This window comes from Erithacus rubecula (genome assembly GCF_903797595.1).
Source record: "Erithacus rubecula genome assembly, chromosome: 3".
Lineage (NCBI taxonomy): Eukaryota > Metazoa > Chordata > Aves > Passeriformes > Muscicapidae > Erithacus > Erithacus rubecula.
The window spans coordinates 125073202-125092704 of NC_136689.1; the positions used below are offsets into that span (position 1 = coordinate 125073202).

Below are 19503 nucleotides of genomic sequence, written 5' to 3' on the forward strand. Positions count from 1 at the left end.
CTGGAACGCGGTGTCCTGGGGAAGGGCCGCTCCTCCTCAGAGCTGTCCCTGCTGCGGCGGCGGCGATGTGGCGGGGCCAGGGCAGAGCCCGGGCGGGCACTCCGCTGCAGCCTGCGCTGCCTGGAGGGATGCTGCACCAGACAAAACACCACGGGAAAAACTAATAATTAAAATAATAATAATAATAAACCCCGCACGTTTCAGCACAAGCTTCAGTGGTCTCTTGCGGAGTTAACATGCTTGACTGCAAGTCAACTCCAACATTTCTTGGGGGGTGGGAAGGGGGGGGAAAGCCAAAAAGCACCACTCTTTAAAAGGATTTCAGAGTAAATACCAACACCTTACAAAATTTAGACCACAAAATATTTCCCATATTCGGTCTCCATAATAGTCAGAAGTTGTGTGACTGACTCCTGTCCAAATGAGTGTAGGGGGCTTACTCCCCCCAACCGACAGCGCGGTGCCTGGCTGAGGGGACAGACGTTAGCGGTCTCTGGCGGAGTTAACGTGCTTCGTACCTGTTAAAGACACTGCGGTAGCACTGCAGGGGAAAGGCCGCGGCCCCATGTCCCCTGCCATGGGCTCCGCGGGGCCCTCCCCGCCCTCACGACACTCGGGGGGGGGGCACGGACACAGCGCGCGCCGCCGCCCCTTCCCGCCCCTGCGCGGTGCGCGCGCACGCAGCGCCCCCTCCTCCCCCGCCCCCCGCGCGCTCCCTCAGCCTCCGCGTCACGTGCCCGCCTTGCCCTCCTCAGCAGCCAATGGGCGGCGCGCCGCGCGCCGCAGGGCCCTTTATAAAGGCGCGGCGGCCGCGGGCGTGAGGCAGCGGCAGTTGGGGGGTTTTTTGGAGCGGCGGGTGCGTTTGCCGTTGTGCGGTCCTGTCCGCCAGCTCGCTTCCTTTCCTGTGCCGCACGGTCCTTTCCCCGTCTCCCTGAGCCGCCCGGGAAAGGCGCAGGTCTGTGCCCGGGACGGGCGGAGGGAGGAGGCGGTGGTCGTGCCGGAGGCGGGCGGCTGGGGAGGGGCGGCCATGTCGGGGCCGCGCAGCGCCTGAGCGGGCAGCGCTGTCCGCCCGGCGGCGCGCAGCGAGAGCGGGCCCTGCCCCTCGCCCTGCCGGGAGGGAGAGCGGGGCCGGCGGGGCTCGGCGGGTTCGGCGGCCCCTGCGGAGCTGGCTCGCTCCCATCGCCGGGCGCCCGCAGAAGGGCTGTGTGTGCGTGTCTCCTCCTGTCTGCCGTCCCATCTCCGTGCCGGAGCTCTACGTCTTCTCTAACAAACTCTCTGCCTTGCTTCTTCCCCCGCCCCCCGGGCTTCTGCTTTGTGGATGTTGGCGGCTTCATGTTGTGACAGGAGAATGTGTGTATGTCCTGGGCCCAGGCGGATCGGTATGTATCTCCCTCCGTGGAGCGACGGGCTCGGGGGTCGGATGGGAGCCGGGAAGGGGCTGCAAGGCGGGGCTGTGTCTGAGGCCGGAGAGAAGGATTAACGGTGCTGCTGTGTTGAATGCTTCTTATTCCTCCTCCCTGTTCTTTCCAGCTGGCTCGTTCAGGTCTGTCAGGTGTAGGAAAGGCACCCCGAGTGAGTGCTTTTCCCTGAAGCCATGGGTGTCTTTGGCACAGTGTTTTGGAGGAATCTGTCTGTGCAGTGTCTGTTAGCCCTAATAGTATGGCTATAATGAGCCTTTATTAAAGAAAGGTGGAATATTTTTGTGGGTTTTTTTTTTAGTGTAGTAGTACAAAAGCCATAAGTTGACCATCTGGCCATCTATATTGGTCATATATTTACAGTTTGAAAAATAGCACTTGTACCCTGCTTTGGGCTTGGAGAGTTACTTACACTGGATTGATTTTAAAATCTTCACAAATCTTGTTTGAACTGTTGTCAAATCAGTCTTAAAGTAGACTTCAAGTCAAGTAGTCTTGCTTTTTACTTCTTCTCTGCCATCTTTTGATCAACCATGATCTTGGGATCTTAATAATTTAAAGGGCAGCTGGAGTTTCTGGTTATACTTGTGGCAGCTGTGTTGTGGGGGTAAGTGGGAGACACTTTAATTTCAGTTCAGATTTGGATGCTTGGAATTAGGCATTTACTTAATCAACGTGGAATTATTGAAGCTGGTATGTGAAACAGACTGATCAGTTAAGCTGCCATAGATCTACTGTAAATGATATGAGCCATGGAAAATTTGAGGCCAACTTTTTACTACTTCCTCTTGGATTTCATGTAACACTTGATGAACTAATGATTAAAAATCATAAAAATATTATCTGGTGGCACTGCAGAACTGTTACAGCAGCAATTTGTATTTTTGCTTCATCATGGACCAACAAAACTGTCAGAACAGTTGAGGCACCACTGTGGGTCAGCACTGAACACAAATGCTGAGCAGCCAGGACAGCTTGATCCAGGTGGAGTCTAATGGGAGACGAGTTCTGAAGCTCAGGTCCTGCTGTAGGCCAGGCACATCCATAGAACCTTAAGCAAAATTGTTGCTTTTAAATGTCACATGAAGAAATATACATAACTGTTACCAAAATAGCTCTCATATAATTAGAAGGCAGTGAATAGAATTTAAAATCTATATTTGGAGTTGCAGTCTACTGCTGTCATGCTGTGTGCATGTCCAGCCTGGCCTGGAGATGCAAATGGCTAACATAAATTCAGTATGCATCTGGAAGCTTCAGCCAATTCACTGCTTCTGTGTCTGGACTACAGTGTGAGCTCTTCCTGGTACCAGCACAACAGAAAGCTTCAATCTTCAGCTGTCAGTGGGAGACTCAGGAGGGTTTTTGTTGATGTACAGTTCATTAGTACTAGGGAGTCAGCAGAGTGACAGCAACATGAACTCTACTGTGCTTTCAGCACTTACATGTCATGTAACAGAGAAATGGGCTCTGCTGTGGTTTACTTAAAAAGAACAAACAAGCTTGGAGGGAAGAGTATGGCTTGCTTCCCTTTCTTGAAACAAGGAGAATGGACACTTCACCTGCTGGCCCACGTGATCAGAATCATGGCTGAAGCTATGGAAAGCTAATGGAATGCAATTTCTCCTACATTGCCTGAGTCTTTAGACTGAGCATTGGAGTTTGTTGCCCATTTTATTGGGATTGAGTCTCATCTGAAATACTGGTATACCTGCTTGGCTAAAATAAAAAAAATCCATTTAATGACTGAAGCATAATGCAGCAATATTCATTTCTTCAGTAAAACAATTTGACATCTAACAGTGCTGACAGATTAGTACTTACAACTGCAGTAAGCCTTCTAATGGTCTTTTCTGAGAAGAAGCTTTTTCCAGGAAACTTGATCATAAAAGGGAAAACTGCATTTGCCTTAAATATGTGTACTTTGCACAAGGCACAATTCAACTCCATTTACACTCTGGAATTGTCTCTCTGTAAAAGACTTCCTTATAACAAGACATAGTGAATAAGGCTTTTGAGAGGCATTCTCACTAATATTGTGATTTGGTATGTAAATGGAGAAAAGGAGTATGCTATGCCATACTCTATCTTCAGGGAAGTGAAAAATAAGAAATGCTTTTAGATGTGGTAAGTACCAATAGAATATTTTTTCAGATACTAGTGGTTTATCTTAAAACTGAACTAGCTCTAGAGTGCAAAGCCTCTATTCTAGCTGTGGAAGCAAACAATTTGAATATAGGCCTTCAACTAACTAGCTTTTTAAAGTGTTTTATAATCTTAAAATGTACTGGGATGGAATAGCTGTTGGAAAGCTCTATTTCCTTTCGACCTCTTGTACTTATATCTCATGCTAGGAAATTGCTGCATAGACTGCTGTGGCTGTTTTGTATATGTAACACAAGTTTGAGGCTTTATATATGAAAGGAGGGGAAAGAAACAAAACCTGCTACTGACTTTTGATTGCATAAAGAATATCAGTTCTCTATCACCTACTTCTTGCTTCTGCTGTTTAAACCATCTTCATTGTATGTCATCTCAGAGTTGTGTTGTTTCTTGAGTTTTCCTGTTAGGTGCTTTTTCTTTTTCAGCCTTATAGAAAGTTTTCTTGTGTACCATATCTGTCTGTCAGCTGTGAAATCACCAGGAAAGCAAATATCTGTAAAAGTCCTGTGGCAGTTCTGTAGAATGTTTCATGCTAACCATTGTGCTAAGTTGTTTGAAGCTTCGTTGACTGTCTGGATGATGCTTTCACTTCCTGCCTGCTATCTGAGTGGGTATAAGAGCTAAAATACCTGTGCTGAACCATGGTATAGCTTTTTTGTTACAGCCCAGCATAGTTTCTATAAACAAGAAACTCGCAATGCCTTTCTTTGTCAGCTCCTCTGAAGCTGTGAACTCCATATGTTAAGCAGCTTGGTTAGGACCTGTAAACATCTTAACTCAGAATTCTGGTGGGGGGGGGGGGGGGGGGAATCTGTTAGCTATCCCGCTAAGCGCAGTTGTTCTCTTGTCTTTCAGCAATTCCAGTCCGAAGCTCCAGGCTGCCATTGTTGTCTGATGCCATGCCAGCACCAGCTCATCTGTTCCCATTGATTCGTAACTGTGAGATTAGCAGAATAGGCAGTACTGCGTGTTACTGCCACCATAGACATCTGTGTTGTTTGTCATCCCATTTTGCTCACAGTCACTTCAGATATGCACCGCAGAAGAAATTTGCGGCACTCTACAGGCCAAAGGAGCACTTTAATCACTTTATTCACACAAGGGATTACGCTTCTACACCGCAGAGGTTTTACCTCACTCCTTCACAGGTCAACAGCATTCTGAAGGCAAATGAATACAGTTTCAAAGTCCCAGAATTTGATGGTAAAAATGTAAGTTCTGTTCTTGGCTTCGATAGCAACCAGTTGCCTGCTAATGCTCCGATAGAGGACCGGAGGAGTGCTGCCACTTGTTTACAGACAAGAGGGATGCTTCTGGGTGTGTTTGATGGCCATGCAGGCTGTGCTTGTGCCCAAGCTGTCAGTGAAAGACTGTTTTACTACATTGCTGTCTCTTTGTTACCTCATGAGACTTTACTTGAAATAGAAAATGCTGTGGAGAGTGGCCGAGCTCTGTTGCCCATTCTACAGTGGCACAAGCATCCCAATGATTATTTTAGCAAAGAGGCTTCCAAGCTTTACTTCAACAGTCTAAGAACTTACTGGCAGGAGCTGATTGATCTCAACAGTGGAGAGACTACTGATGTGAGAGAAGCTTTAATTAATGCCTTCAAGAGGCTTGATAATGATATTTCTTTGGAAGCTCAAGTAGGAGATCCAAATTCTTTTCTCAACTACCTAGTACTGCGAGTAGCATTTTCTGGCGCAACTGCCTGCGTAGCCCATGTGGATGGTGTCGACTTGCACATTGCAAACACAGGTGATAGTAGAGCAATGCTTGGTGTTCAAGAAGAAGATGGATCTTGGTCTGCAGTTAATTTGTCCTATGACCACAATGCACAAAATGAACGTGAAGTGGAACGTGTGAAAATGGAGCATCCAAAATCTGAAGAGAAAAGTCTTGTGAAACAAGATCGTCTCTTGGGTCTCTTGATGCCTTTCAGAGCTTTTGGTGATGTGAAATTTAAATGGAGTATTGAACTGCAGAAGAGAGTAGTAGAATCTGGCCCAGATCAGCTGAATGACAATGAATATACAAAGTTTATTCCTCCAAACTATCACACTCCCCCATACCTCACAGCTGAACCAGAAGTCATACATCACAGGTTACGGCCACAGGATAAGTTCCTGGTTTTGGCCACAGATGGGCTGTGGGAGACAATGCACAGGCAAGATGTGGCTAGAATTGTGGGGGAGTACCTCACAGGTGTTCACCACCAACAACCTATAGCTGTTGGTGGCTATAAGGTAACTTTGGGACAGATGCATGGGCTCTTAACAGAAAGGAGAGCAAGAATCTCTTCAGTATTTGAAGATCAGAATGCAGCAACTCACCTGATACGTCATGCAGTGGGTAACAATGAGTTTGGAACTGTGGATCATGAGCGACTGTCCAAGATGCTTAGTCTTCCAGAAGAGCTGGCTCGAATGTATAGAGATGACATTACTATTATTGTGGTGCAGTTCAATTCACATGTTATAGGTGCATATCAAGATGAGGAGTTGTGAATTAAATGCAGTGAACTAGTTACCAAAGTTGTAACAAGGGCCAGTATGAGCAGCAAAGTAAAAAAATCCACCCAAAAATGGAATTTTAAAAAGCCTTTGGCAAATTATTGTTCATTTGTAAGATTCAGCATATCTATTGTTCCTGCCTTTCTCCAGAGCTCTAAAAATGTGGGAAGTGCTATTGACCCAATACAAAACTTGAAGAGGATGTCCTAGCTTGGGAAAAGTTTTTTATAACAACTTTGCACTATTGATTTCATGAATGCTGCTAGAACAATGTCTTGAATTTGGCAAATTTGGATGAGGGAGGAAGTAGGATAAAGAATTAACTATCAAAGATCTAGCTGTTCAAGGAACAGCGTGCTTATAAAATATCTGCAAATAAATACATTTTAGGAAAAGATAAGTAAAAAGTATTGTTGAATTTTTTACAGGGCTAAGTCTTGCAATGGTTATCTGTGAATATATTGTCTATTGTTTCTTCTCAGCAGAAGGTCACTTTAACCATGGAAGTCTTCAGTGTAACAAAGTTGTCTCACTTTCATATGGACAATGTCATTCACATAAGGATATTTGTCTAAGTGTTGACTTTCAAAGCAGGTCTAAGCCATAATCAATACCTGAGATTCTGTTACAGCTTAATCATATCTTGTGCACAGTAATTTCTAAATTTCTTGTGCATTAATACTTGGCTGTGGGTTTCTGCACAACTTGTAGGGCAATAACACATTACAACATGTGGCAAGATACCAGATGACTTCAGTTTTCAGTATAAAGAAACTTTCAGACTTTTTGAAAAGTCAGTATTGTTGGTTAAGGCTGTGTTTGCTTTCCTGAAGGTTCCTTCCTGTCCTACATAGTACTCCACTTCTCCCTGGCATTGCTTATCTAGTAAATAATTTTCACCTGAAAGGATCAGGAAATCATTGCTAACCTCTCTGTAGCTTTGTAACTTGCACTCATTTTCACATTGGATATTTCAAAAGGTCGCATTATATATCCTTCTCTGAACTCAAATGTGTAAGTTTGGTTAAAAACTACAAATTGCAAAAAAATTGAAGTATGACTTGTAAATAGCATTTTAATTGGGAAACTCACTGGCATGCATGTGTATGTTCAGTGGCTATTTCTAGCAATTTCTTTTAGTTGTGTTTCTGGGCAGCTAGTATATGCATGTTTTTACAGTCCAGAGCACTTATCACAGAGCAGTCTCTGAAATGGGTCTCTCTGGCTTGGAATGGTTGAATTTGAGCTTAAAAGATTTGCTATACTTGTGTGCCAAAATTGTTGGGATTGTAAGGGTAAAAGTAGAGACTGACAGCTAATTGGTCATCATTACAGCTATTTGAGGTATGTTGCATTGTATATGGATTTATTTTAACTGCCCTTAGGTTAAAGATTGAAATGCCTGCTGAAATACTAGTCCTTGATGACTGAGAGAACACATTTAAGTTTATTCCTGGGTTTTGGAGAACAATAATAGGTCAGCTTATTTCACTTTACTAAGGTGTTTGTTAAAATACTTCCTTAGCCTTTATCATAGCTAGTTAAATCAACACTTTACTCAATTAACTGAAATATGCTAGGTTTCTAAAGTGGCATTTTCTACCAAATATGTCTTGCCAATTAATGCTACTGTTACATAGGGTGCACTTAGTTTGAACAATGAACCTGTCCTATAGTAAACATTGGCTACTCAAACTCACAAATGCTATGTGTACTCAGTGGCCTGCAGCTTTAGTATGTCTCTACCTAACCTTAACTATCAGCATCAATATTGCTGTAAGGTTAATGATGCCTAAGTTCACATTCAAGATGTACACAACCCTTCTTTATTTGAAGGAAAAGGAACTCAAAAATGCTTAGACAAGTACTGGCTGTTGACATTGCTTCTGTATGTTGTGTTTTGGTGACTGTGTCATTAACTAGGTCAATAGACTGTGCTCTATCATTTGAATGCAGTATGTATCTCAGCTGTTGCAGTATTTAACTTTCTTACTTTTTTTTACTGTTAAAGCTCTATTAACATGCATTAATGTATTTAACCTATGATTGTTGATACAGATTTGGTACAAGTCATAGCTAGAAGAAATGCACATTGGTCCCGTGGATACAACTTTTATTGAAGAGAAGCTGTTTTTTTGTAGTAAAGATACTTAAGTATGGGGTCAGTCTATATTTATGTATTGCTTGGAGACTTGCTCAGTATGTATTCAGTGAACAGAAGCAGCATAACTGCCTGCTGAACAGGTGATCTGAACAAACATCTTTTAACAGACTCCAATAAAATGATCAATTATGCAGAAATCCATGTGTATTGAATTGATGTTGAATTGCTATCTGTTCTGCTAGCTCTTTGTTCTTTTATGTCATCCTGTTATGAATATATCAGATGGGCAAGTATAAATGGTAACAGAATTTAACTTCAGAGTACTTCAGTGCCACCCTGCATCAGGCATGCTGGTGCTGCCTCCTCCAGACAGCAAAGCTCACATCCTTCCATTAATAGCACCGTGTGCAGCTCCCAGCAGTTCTTGGGTACCTTCAGGGCAGTGCTGCTGAGGAAGCAGCATCATTTCAGATCTTAAAGCTGTACTCTGTATCAAGCAATACAGTATTTCATAAACAGTGTAAAATATGTGCAGATTAAATTGGGACAAGAACAAGCTGATGGCAAGTTAAACAGAAAACAGCTCTTGTGCCACAGGCTGAGGACACCTTTGGCTTGTCTACCAGAATTGCTGCATTGTGGAAAGTACAGATATTGTGTATGTAAGGGTGATGCTGGGATTACTTTTTCAAATGAGGATTTCATGGCTGCAGATAGCTGGTTCAGCTATGGAGGATGGCTGAATCATAGTCAATGCAAGATTTGTTTAAATCTTTAAAACTGTTCTAGGTGAATTGGTGTCAGTTCAACAGTAATACCATATGAGTGGGAGATATGTTATCTGTGCTTCAATTTAAGGCTCTGTTAACTGTTCTCTTGTGTTCAGTTTTATTTGTATTGTATTTGCATCCCATCCATCTGAATGCCAAGCACAGCCCATGTCAGTTGTACAAAGAGTGTTTCTAATTGAAGCTCATGTAGAGTTGTACTCCAAAACTTCCTTGCCAGGTTTCAGTATTAATTGCTCACACTAGTGACATGGTGGTTTGGTGACAAGTTCATGACATGGTGGTTTTATTTTGAGTGCAATTGCTACAATGCTGGTTACACCTTCAGTTTTATTTGCTGCTTGTGAGTATTAACAATAAATTTCTGGATCAGGGGAAAGGATAATCTGACTTTCCTAACTGGATCATAAATCAAGTATAAATTGGCAAGAGCATTGTGTGCAAAATGAAAAGCAATCTCAGATGTATAAATAAATGGTCTGTTCCTATCTGTTCTGAAAAGACTGAGGGTAAAAAAAAACCCAAACATCTTACCTCATGTGTTGATCTGTGTGCAAGTGTTCTGAAACTGCATTTCTTGCAAATGACCCACCTAATCAAGTAATGAAAGTTTCCAGGATTACATAAAACAGCCTAAGAAAATACAGGCACCATTTAGTATATACCATGATAAGCTGGTACTTTGTTTGTGGCAATTAATAAGAAGTTAGGGTGGTTTTTTTGGTTGGGTTTTTTTTTTTTTTTTTTGGATTTTTTTAACTTAACAAATAATAGGAGTAGACTGAGTGTTCTCTAGCTCAAAAAATAAGGACAACCTTGTACCAGATTGTTTTAGGATTGTTCTCCCTATATCCTTCTGTGTTGAAGGAAAAAAAGATGAAAATAACTGCAAAGTATATATCTGTTATAGTTCCTAGTCTGGATAAGTAAATAATCAATCTTCCAGATTTCAGGGGATGTTTTATGCAGCAAGCTCTTCACTGCCTTCGTGGCAAATCTTTCTCTGAACAGAAAAAACATGCTTGCTTTACAGACTTTATTTCCTAGATAGAAAATCCTCTTTAATAAAACTTGTGAATACCAAACTATTTTCATAGCATCGTAAACTGCTCTGATTTAATTTCCAAAATGTGTAGAGTAGCCTTTAATGTATTGCCTCACATCTTAATTGCAAAAATAATCCAGTTAGGGCTGTCTGTTTGGACATCATGTGTTGTGTCACGTGATGCTGAAAGACGGGAAAAATGTATAGTAAGTGGGGAGATTGTTGATGTTAACAGGAAAGCACTTATGAGCTGACACACAGCCATGCATGAAGCATAGTTTCATTCAAAAGCTCTGTATATTAATGAGATGAGTCTGTCATCATTTCTATAAGCTTATAGTCATTAATTCTGCAGGCTTTCCTGTTGCTCATCCCTAGTACTTTGCCCACTGTGGTGGTGCAACAGCTGGGATAATAAGAATACTATTTTCCAGGATTTTGTGCAAGTTGATTAAAATGGCTAATAGTGATTAGTTAGTGGTCCCAGGTTTAGGCAACTTGGAGAGGAATAAATGTTGCTTCCCTGGTAGCAGCCTCTTCTAGAGGGGGGGAAAAGAAATTGAATCTCTGCCTTAACAAAATCTGGCAGCTGTACAGAAGACCTAGCTGTAGCACAGCAGTGTTTGATAGGGTTTTATTACTCCTGCTAAAAAGCAGAGTATTCACTTGTACAGCATGCTACATTAGTGCAGCTGCCACCCTGCTACTCTGGAAGTAGCTCAAATGTCCCTGCAAAGCTTAGTGTATTCCTGTGTATGTGCAAGCACTGTCACTAATGGGCATATATCCCTTACCAGCTTTTTCTTAAGATGCTGGACTTTGGTATTTCTGCATGTGTGCTGCATCGTGGGTGTTGAAGAACCTGTTGCAGGTGGTAGAGCTGTGTTCAGTGCATGCTGTGGGGGCTCAGTAGTTGTTCAGCCCGTTCCATGCCTATATTCAACTCCATTGAGCACAACAGAAGTTTAGCCACCTTGTCCACACATTTAGGTGTTTTCTGGAGGCAAGTCTTAAGCATTTTCTTCCTGGGTCTTCAGAGGTACAGTAGTCCTCAGAGGTACAGTAGTCCTGAAGTGTTTGCATCTGCCACTTTTGCATAATTACTTTGGGGTTTTTATTGTTTTGTACCTAATATTCCTGTAACCAGCCCTATTTTAAGGGCTTGCTCTTTGATTCTTAAGGTAGTGGAAATGCAGCTCAAGTTCCAGTGTCATCTTTTGTGTTGACCTACATCGATGGTGTGTAGGATGTCACTGCTGGGCACTGTGAGGAGTTGCTGCTGCACCAAGGACTCTATCTCCCCTGCTCTGGAGCCCTGCTAGTGTTCAACAGTTAAGTGAGCAACCTACGCTTTCCTTGGCATAACCTCTGAAGCCTGCACTTGGAACAGTGTTCAGCACTCCTTGCTTGCATGAGTAGCAATCTGTAAGGCTTTCAACACAGCTGATCAGAGGAATCTATGTTCTTCTATTCATTCTTTTACAAAGCTCAATCCTAGGATTGTGTCTACAGAAAAGTTGATCCAGGTCCTTACGTAGTTTGCCTTTTTATGAAAAAGAAGTAAAATACCAAAACTGAGGAGACAATGCCTTTTTATCCAAATAGTCTAGCTTGTAAGAGGCTGGAATTTTAATAGTTAAGGAAGAAACAGAGCCTGAACTTAGAGTTGGTAGTACAGAAGGCAGAAGAGTCTTCTAGAGGGTGGCTTGGCAGCCCTGTGTCTGTCTGCTGAGGCTGATCTGCAAATGAACACTGAAGTACCATTCACTGCTTAGCAAACACTGACACTAAAGAGTTGGAGAGGCTGTCTAGCTCAATGTCAGAAAGACAAGCATAAAATACGTGTAGATTTTTGACAGACACTTTGTATTTTTAGTATTTGGGGTTTTTTTACATTTGGGTCATATTTATATAACTTCGTGCCAAATCATGTTCAAGAGGTGAAAAGAATATATATTCTATAGAGCTGATGTGTAAGAGACACTTCTTACAGCTGAGGAAGGCTCCTGACTACTACTTAGTGATGAAACTTGTGAAAATCCAACTGACAGAAAAATGCAGTAAGACAGTGAGAAAAGATTAGGGCCCAAAAATAACATAGGTTATCCAGGTTGGTAGGTGGCAAGCATTTAAGCTGGTGTACTGCATTTTAAGGCCACTGTATCATACAACATTCTGGAAATTAAAATTGCCCTAGCTATGACACATGTTCAGACAGTTGAAATATATCATGACTAAATTGATAAAGGACAATTCTGATGTGTACTCTACTTGTTAACCTGTATTGAAATAGAAATATTGGAATGTTATTGGTCTTGTTTCTCAATGCTGCAGCTTAAAGGAGCATTTGAAGCATATCACAGCGGTGATATTAAAAGCTCAGTTCTGAAGTCAGAGAATCATAAAAGTCCCTTTGATATGAGATCAAGTGTTCCCAGGGTATCTGCAGGAAGAGTGCTGGGAAACTCACTGCAGCAGCTATCTCTTAAAAAATAAAGTGATGCAAGGCCAGTCTAGCTAATGAGGAGATGTAGAAAAACCATCATAAGTTGTGAAATAGTGTCTGAAATAGTGATAGGAAGTTTGGAGACAGATTCAAAAAAAGCACCAGAATGTGGAGTATTTCAAAATAGAAATACAAGAGTGTAAATCCTAAAAAAAAAAAAAAAAAAAAAAAGATTAAGTAGGAAAATGTAAGGGAGAAAAAACCTGTTGCAATGTGTCTTTAAAGCTGAAATTGCAAACATGGAAGAAAACTTAGGTGCATATCATAAAACAATTGCAGAAGACAGCACAATAAAGCACAGTGATGTCAGAGATGGCTATGAAGAGAAAGATCTTGGATCAGTTATGGTTAGTGACATAGTCCTGCTCAGAAAAGCAAACAGCAGAAATTACTAAATGCCTAAGCTGAAGATAAAAAAAACAAAAAACAAAACCCCAAAACATCAAAACTGAATAATTAACAGCTGCTGTTGTTTTGATTTTTAAGTGTTTACTGTTCCTGTGCAAATATGAAAACAGAGACAAAAGTAAAATGTATGGATGCAGAGAATTTTAAAATCCAAGGGCAGTGCACATTACAAAACAGTAGTCTCCTGATTTTTGCATTGCAATGGCACCTCAGTACAGAAGACAGGAAGAAAGCTGTGAGTGGGGCTGAAAGAAAAAAGATCAGAAGAAACTAAGTAGAGGAAAGAAAATCAGAGCTGAGAAGAACTTTTCATTTCATTTTCTTTTTCTGTCCATCTTCTAATTTGAATGATGCCTGTGTGTTTTTTTCCAGAAGTTTTTGAGCCCTGTTTGTCGACCATGAAGAATTAAGTTTGGCTTAGGATGTAGTTAAAAGCAACTGCATGCTGACATTTTCGTTGTTGTTAAAATGCTAAACTGGAAGATTTGCTCTTCTGCATTCCACGAGTTGCTGCCCAAATGAATGCTAATCCTTGTGGCATTCCCTTGTTCAACAAGTTTTTCTTGTTCTCCATACCTCAGGTGAATGCTGCTATCCTGAAGAGAGTTCATTTTGTCTGTCTTAAATCACCCTTGCCCAAGAACAATGCTGCAAGTATGCAAATGGCTCTCCATGTGCAGTCCTTAAATCGAATGTCCTCAAGGCATTTGGAGATCCTGCCAGCCCATCAGAGGCAACTGGGTCAACTGCTATCAAGAGGGGAGTAAATAATCAGATGAATGAATTGTTTGCAAAACGGAGCATCACATGATGCCTGGCAGCTTCAGAGGCAGAGAACTAAAATTTTTGTCATAGGATAGAAATAAGATTTTTTTTTGGGGGGGGGGGGTGTTTCATTTCAAGAAAATTCTTCTGAGATAAATTTAGTTGCCAGAATATTCCACTAGTGGCAGTTTAGTAGAACAGTGAATATGCCTGTATTGATGGTGTGATTGTTTGGTCAGAACCTGTCAGGAACATGACTGCAACATACATTTCAACTTGAAAAATTGATCAGTTATTAACTGAACTAAGCAAAAATTGTATTCTAGAATATTTGACTAGCAGGGACAGTAATACTTCCACACCTCACAGCAAAACAGAACAGGAAAACAAAACCCAAAGTAAAAAGAAAACTTGACTCAGATCTTAAGCTTAATAATTTCATGGGCAGTCCTATATATACCATGACAATAAAAGCATAATTGGTCTGGATCAAAGTTTGTTAAATATGAAGTAAAATATCCTGTTCCAGCTGAAAAAAACAAAACTGACAAAAAGCCTAACAGACTTAGAACAAACAAATAATTTTCATTGTAAATTCAAAGTTTTCTTGTAAAAGAAGGGTAAAAATCTGAAAATCTGGTGGCTAATTATAAGGACAGAGGTAATGTTTGAGGAAATTTATATCAGTTATGATCTACTCTTGATTTTAAAAAATCAGTTGACCTACTCAAGAAATAGGTCTTTGCAGATGTATTTGTAAGAGAAAACTAAGAAGCAGCATAAGTTACAAAAACATTTTGGAGTCAAAATATGTATTAATTTTCATATGCTTAAATACATTGCCAAGGATTTAAACAAATGAATTTGCTGTATTACTCTTCAGAGAAGCAGTGAAGAGCAGTACTAAATTTCCATTATTTGCTAGTTATATTTTTTCTTAAAATTTCAGTGAAACGGAATATTTTTTGTTTTTTAATTAAGAATTTGAATAAGACATTCTGTATCTGTAAATTCCTCCCAAACATGTTTGTTGCATCAGCTCTACTTATCATTCCTTCACTTGAGAAAAGAAGAGAGGGTCAAGAAAAGAAGGTTGTGGTTTGAAATTTTCTTAGGTCAAACAATTTTAAAATGCTCTCTGCATTTCTTAAATTAGAGGCAAATTCTAGGTGGATTTCATTAGACTGTTTTCACAGAATAGTGAGGGTTGCCAGCAATCTCTGGGCATCTGTTCAACTGTCCTGTTTAATCTCCTGGTCAGTTAGCAAAATTGCTGTTACCGCTCAGCCAACTGAAATAAAGCTTCAGGCAGGTCAAGAGAAGTTTGGATGAAGTGAGTCTGAAGCCTCTCTATCCTGAGGCCTTGCAAATGCAGCACAAAGCTTAGGGCCCATTGCTGGAATGCCTGGGCTGTGTTACAGTGCTCTGTGGTTACACAGTCCACGCTGCCTGCTCCCAGTGACCTTGTCCATTAGTTATTTGGAGGTGCTCTCCAGGAATGCTTGCTCCATCACCTTCCAGAGGACACAGATGAGGGCAACAAGCCTGTAGTTCCCTGTGTCTTACTTGAAGACAGGAGTAGCATTCACTCTTTTCTGCAGTTTAGGAACTTTAATCACCATAATCTTTCATGGTTAATTGAGGGTGGCCTCAGTTGACATCAGCCAGCACTGTCAGGAGACATGGATATAAATACGCCTTTTAAAAAAATTAAATGTTTCTTAACTTGATCTTCTTCTTGCTCCAGACTTTCTCACAGGTTTGAGTTTGAGAGCATGTGGTTCCTGGAGGTTGGCCTTACCTGTAAGCATGGGTGCTTCAGCTTTCTTATTACCAGGTCCCCTATCCCATTCAGCAGCAGGCCCACATTTTCCCTTGTCTTCCCTTTGCAGGTAATGTACTTGTCTTTGCTGCTGCCCACAATTCCTTACCAGACTCAACTACAGATGAGTTTTCCCTTTTCTAACTCTGCCCCTGTGTGCTTGGACAGCATCTCTATATTCCTAGAAGTTCATCCATCCTTGCTTCTACCTCTTGTAGAGCACTTTTTTTTTTTCTATTTGAGTTTTGTCAGTCTCTTTGCTCATGCTTGCAGCTGCCTGCTGCCTTTGATTTCCTGCACATTGAGATGGATTATTCTGAAGCTGGAGGAGGTTATTCTTGAAACTCAACTAACTCTTCTGGTCTCCTCTCTATGGATGCATTGCACAGGATTTTTCCAAGCAGACACCTTAGGAGGCCAAAGCTTGCTCCTCTGAACTCTAGGGGTTGATCCTGCTATTTTCCTTGTTTCCTTTTTTGTGGGATCCACCACTATTTCATGGCCACTGCAGCAAAGGCTGCCTGTGACCTTCACATCCCTGATGAGCTCTTCCTTGGTTTTAAGTGTAGGGTCCAGCAGAATGTTTTGCCCCCATTAGATCTATGATCATATTTGTTAGCAACTGCTCACTTCAGTAACCCCCATATTGCTTCTGGATTGACTTTCCAGCCAGTATCATAGCAGGGCAGATTTTGTTAGAATGTATAAATTCAGCATTTAATTGATTTTATTAAAACAATCTGTTGAAGGTACTTGTTTCTGAATCATGCAGGAAAAAATATTATTGAGATTTTTTTTCTGAAATCTTAACAGCTTAGGTAATTTTGTTTTGCAAAGTAGGCAACAACTGAAACTAAAGTAATCAAGATAGCAGCAGACAGATAAAGAGATAAACTGCTTACCTTACTGTGAATTCTGGGTATATAAAATAAATGTACAAACAGGAAGGAAGAACTGAGCTGCTTTTCAAGTGAATTAGCTGAAAATTGAGCTAAAACGCACCTACATGAAAGAAATCTTGAATGAAATTCTTCTTCAAGTGAAATCAAGATAAATCCTTTATTGTGCTTTTGAGGTACCTGACAGCATTCTATTGATTTTTGACCAGTATGGATTTTGTTCCTTATTCTACCAGGCATGACTGGATAACTGTAGGCAAATTGCTCAAGATGAAGTTTTGAAACACAGTCACTTAATTTTCAAACCTCAGGCTTTGGATTACAGTTTCAAAGCCCATGCCCATACAGGCTCAGAGTGCACATTCACCCTTTTGCCTTCTAAGAGCACTCAGAAGACTCAGTACACCTGAAAATTGAGCAAGAGAAGCCACAACTGCACAACTGTTTGTACATTTGCTCTTCTTACTCTTCTCCAGATTGCTGTAGCTGTAAGATGGTAATGAGGCTATTCACAAAGACAATGCTCAGTTAAACAAAGCTTTGTGGGTTGTACTGAAATAAGCACAGTAAATTCAAAATGAGAACTGCTGTTGCACATTCATGCAGGAACTTTACTGTGTAAATCTTTCTACTAACTTTTACTGTGTTTCTTTCAGCATCATCCTGTAGTTCACAAGGAAACAGTTTCACTTAATCATAGTTTTCTGCCTGGGCAAAATGTGCTTGGCATCATAACTAATGAAGTGTAAGGAAAAAAATTGATTTTGTAGGCTCTTATTGTAGGCAGTTGTTTTTAATGTTCTTTTCTTTTGGATTCATTTCCAGTCACAAAACATCTGTTCTCCTTGTAATTGGGAAAAGTTGGGATAATGTAATTAGGCAAACATCCCCTATCTGGCGAATCTTCTTTCTGATGGGAGTTTAGTTGATAAGAACCCCACTGTTTCTTCTGTCAAGAGGTGATTCTTGTCAAATCTGTTTAGCCTGGGTACTGCTAAGGCAGAACTCTTGTCTTTTAATGAATTATTTGTAGATGGGGCTCCTCCTTGTGGGTGATCTTCATAGCACAGGGCTGGGCAGAGCTGGTCCTGGGTTTAGGCACAGCAAACCATTAACGATTAGCATGCAAAGAGCATTCAAACCATTAACGATTAATTTGCAGAGAGCCTTTCAGTCGTGTGCCAGCACTTCACCCCGGGTGCCAGCCCGAGGGGTGGTTGGTGTTTACGAGCTCTGGAGGTGTTTTTGTAGAGCCAGGCCAAGGAATGGAAAGGAAGATGCTCTGCAGAGGAGCCCAACCAGCACAGCAGCAGCTCATTTCTCAATGGCTGCAAGGTGCAAGGCTGATACCAGTGAGTTTACCCACCACTCTTCAATTAATATAAAATTAATTTTATATTAAATGGAGCTGCTGCTGCCAACAGCATCAGGCTTGGCAAGGGAAAAGACACTGAGAGGAAACACTTCCCTGTGTCCTGAATTAATTCAAAATGGCCCTGACCCAATCTCCCTGCAGTTTTATTTCATGGTGATTTTTCAGTCAAATATTCTCTCTGAAATAAATAGTCAAATTCTCTCTCTGAAATAAAACCTGAGATTTTCTCAATATAACCGTTTTTAATTTTCATTCATTTAAAACTGGTTACTTGTGAAAGGCAAAATATTAAAATGAAACTGATACATTCTTCACAGAAATTATGAAGAAAAGTCTCTCTTTCTTTTTTATTTACTGTTTAGGTTTTCTTTTGGTGGTGTTTTTAGGAAGCACTGCTTCCCCTTGTACTTAGCATTGAGATTACCTGGGCAGGAAAAGCAGTGGAGGATGGTTCTGGTGGGGTGTTTGAGTAGCTCCCAGCTTTGGAAAATGGCAAGTGTAACATCCGCACTCATTTGGAAAAGAGGGAAGGAACAGGCAGTCATTCAATTATATTTCACTTTAGTACTGTTTTCACTTTTGAGATAGAAGGGGAAGAGGAAGCAAAATTGTATGTCTGTGCATTTTTATTCTTTAGCAAACATGTCAGTCAGGGATTTGTTACAAAACTTCTATGGCAATGTGCAGGTGATTAAACCAGATCCAACGCAGGGGAAAGCCTCCTTTGCCTTGCCCTTGGTCAGATTGTCACTCTAGACAAGACACAGGACACAAGGAATGACATTTCTGTGTCTTTCAAAGTGACCCCCTGTGACCAGGAGTGCCTGGAAGTGTGAGCAGTCACAAGTGCTGGCTCTGGCCTGCAAGCTCCACACCCTGCAGCTTTGTCTGTGTGTTTGTCAGATGCTGAGAGCTTGCTTGGCAGCAGGAACAAACTCCAGGGACTTCTCATGTCCTTTTCCTCATGTTGTACCTTCACCCTACTGTGTCCTGAAGTGCCACCAGAGCAATCAGAGGAGTCACCAAACCAGTAATTTGAATTTTTCATTGGATATATCTGGGTAGATCTTTCAGACATGAAGGTGACTACAGTCCTGTTGTGATTCTCAATTTTGATTAGAGTTATAACAGTAGAAATATACTATGAAAATAATAATGTTAAAACCTATCTAAGTGATCTGACTGAATCAGTAGCTATGCATGCTACTGAGTGCAGAAAAAAATACCCTATACAGATAGGTGAAGCTTTTTCTGTACAGGTATTTAAGGAAAATAAGCCAATTTGTTTGCTCTTTGTGATATGGAAGGAGCATATTCAACAGCCATGAAAGGAAATAAAAGTAAGAACTATAAAAGAGAGGGTTTCTTACAATCAATCTGTCAACAGTCTTGTCAAGAAGAAATGAAATAGTCATCTTTGTGTCTATGTCATTGTCACAGAGATAATGATATCATAAACAGCTGAAGTACTTGCAAGATTTTATAAATGCATTTAAAAATTAGAACAACTTCCATACCTCTGAAGGTGAAAGCTATTTTGAGCCTCCTAGGAAGTACATTGCTTTAATGACAAGTTATTTTTGACTATGGATTTCCTGTAACTTTCTGAAAAATTATGTTGGTTTTGGAGATGGTATAGAAGACAGAGGATAATTGAATGTGAGAAGAATGGTTTTGTAAATATATAAATCAAATGT

General features: G+C 41.0%; 1 protein-coding gene across 3 annotated transcripts; it reads left to right on the top strand.

Moving 5' to 3' along the window:
* The first annotated feature begins 789 nt into the window (after positions 1-789).
* On the top strand, positions 790-8395 carry PDP1 (pyruvate dehydrogenase phosphatase catalytic subunit 1). Of its 3 annotated transcripts, XM_079299751.1 has the most exons (3): positions 790-955; positions 1345-1379; positions 4437-8395. In XM_079299751.1, the coding sequence occupies exons 2-3, from the start codon at positions 1349-1351 to the stop codon at positions 6086-6088; spliced, it is 1683 nt and encodes a 560-aa protein (XP_079155877.1). In that variant the 5' UTR covers positions 790-955; positions 1345-1348; the 3' UTR covers positions 6089-8395. The 3 variants fall into 3 exon arrangements, with proteins under 3 accessions (XP_079155877.1, XP_079155878.1, XP_079155876.1); XM_079299752.1 differs by lacking the exon at positions 1345-1379 and having other exon boundaries at positions 793-955; XM_079299750.1 differs by lacking the exon at positions 790-955 and having other exon boundaries at positions 1187-1379.
* Positions 8396-19503: the final 11108 nt, after the last annotated feature.

What these genes read in the sequence shown, in the direction of transcription:
- PDP1 (XM_079299750.1), top strand. Translation starts at nt 1,319, where the DNA reads ATGTTGGCGGCTTCATGTTGTGACAGGAGAATGTGTGTATGTCCTGGG. An exon ending in TCCTGGGCCCAGGCGGATCG is followed by an intron (nt 1,380 to 4,436) that starts GTATGTATCTCC and finishes CTTGTCTTTCAG; the next exon opens with CAATTCCAGTCCGAAGCTCC.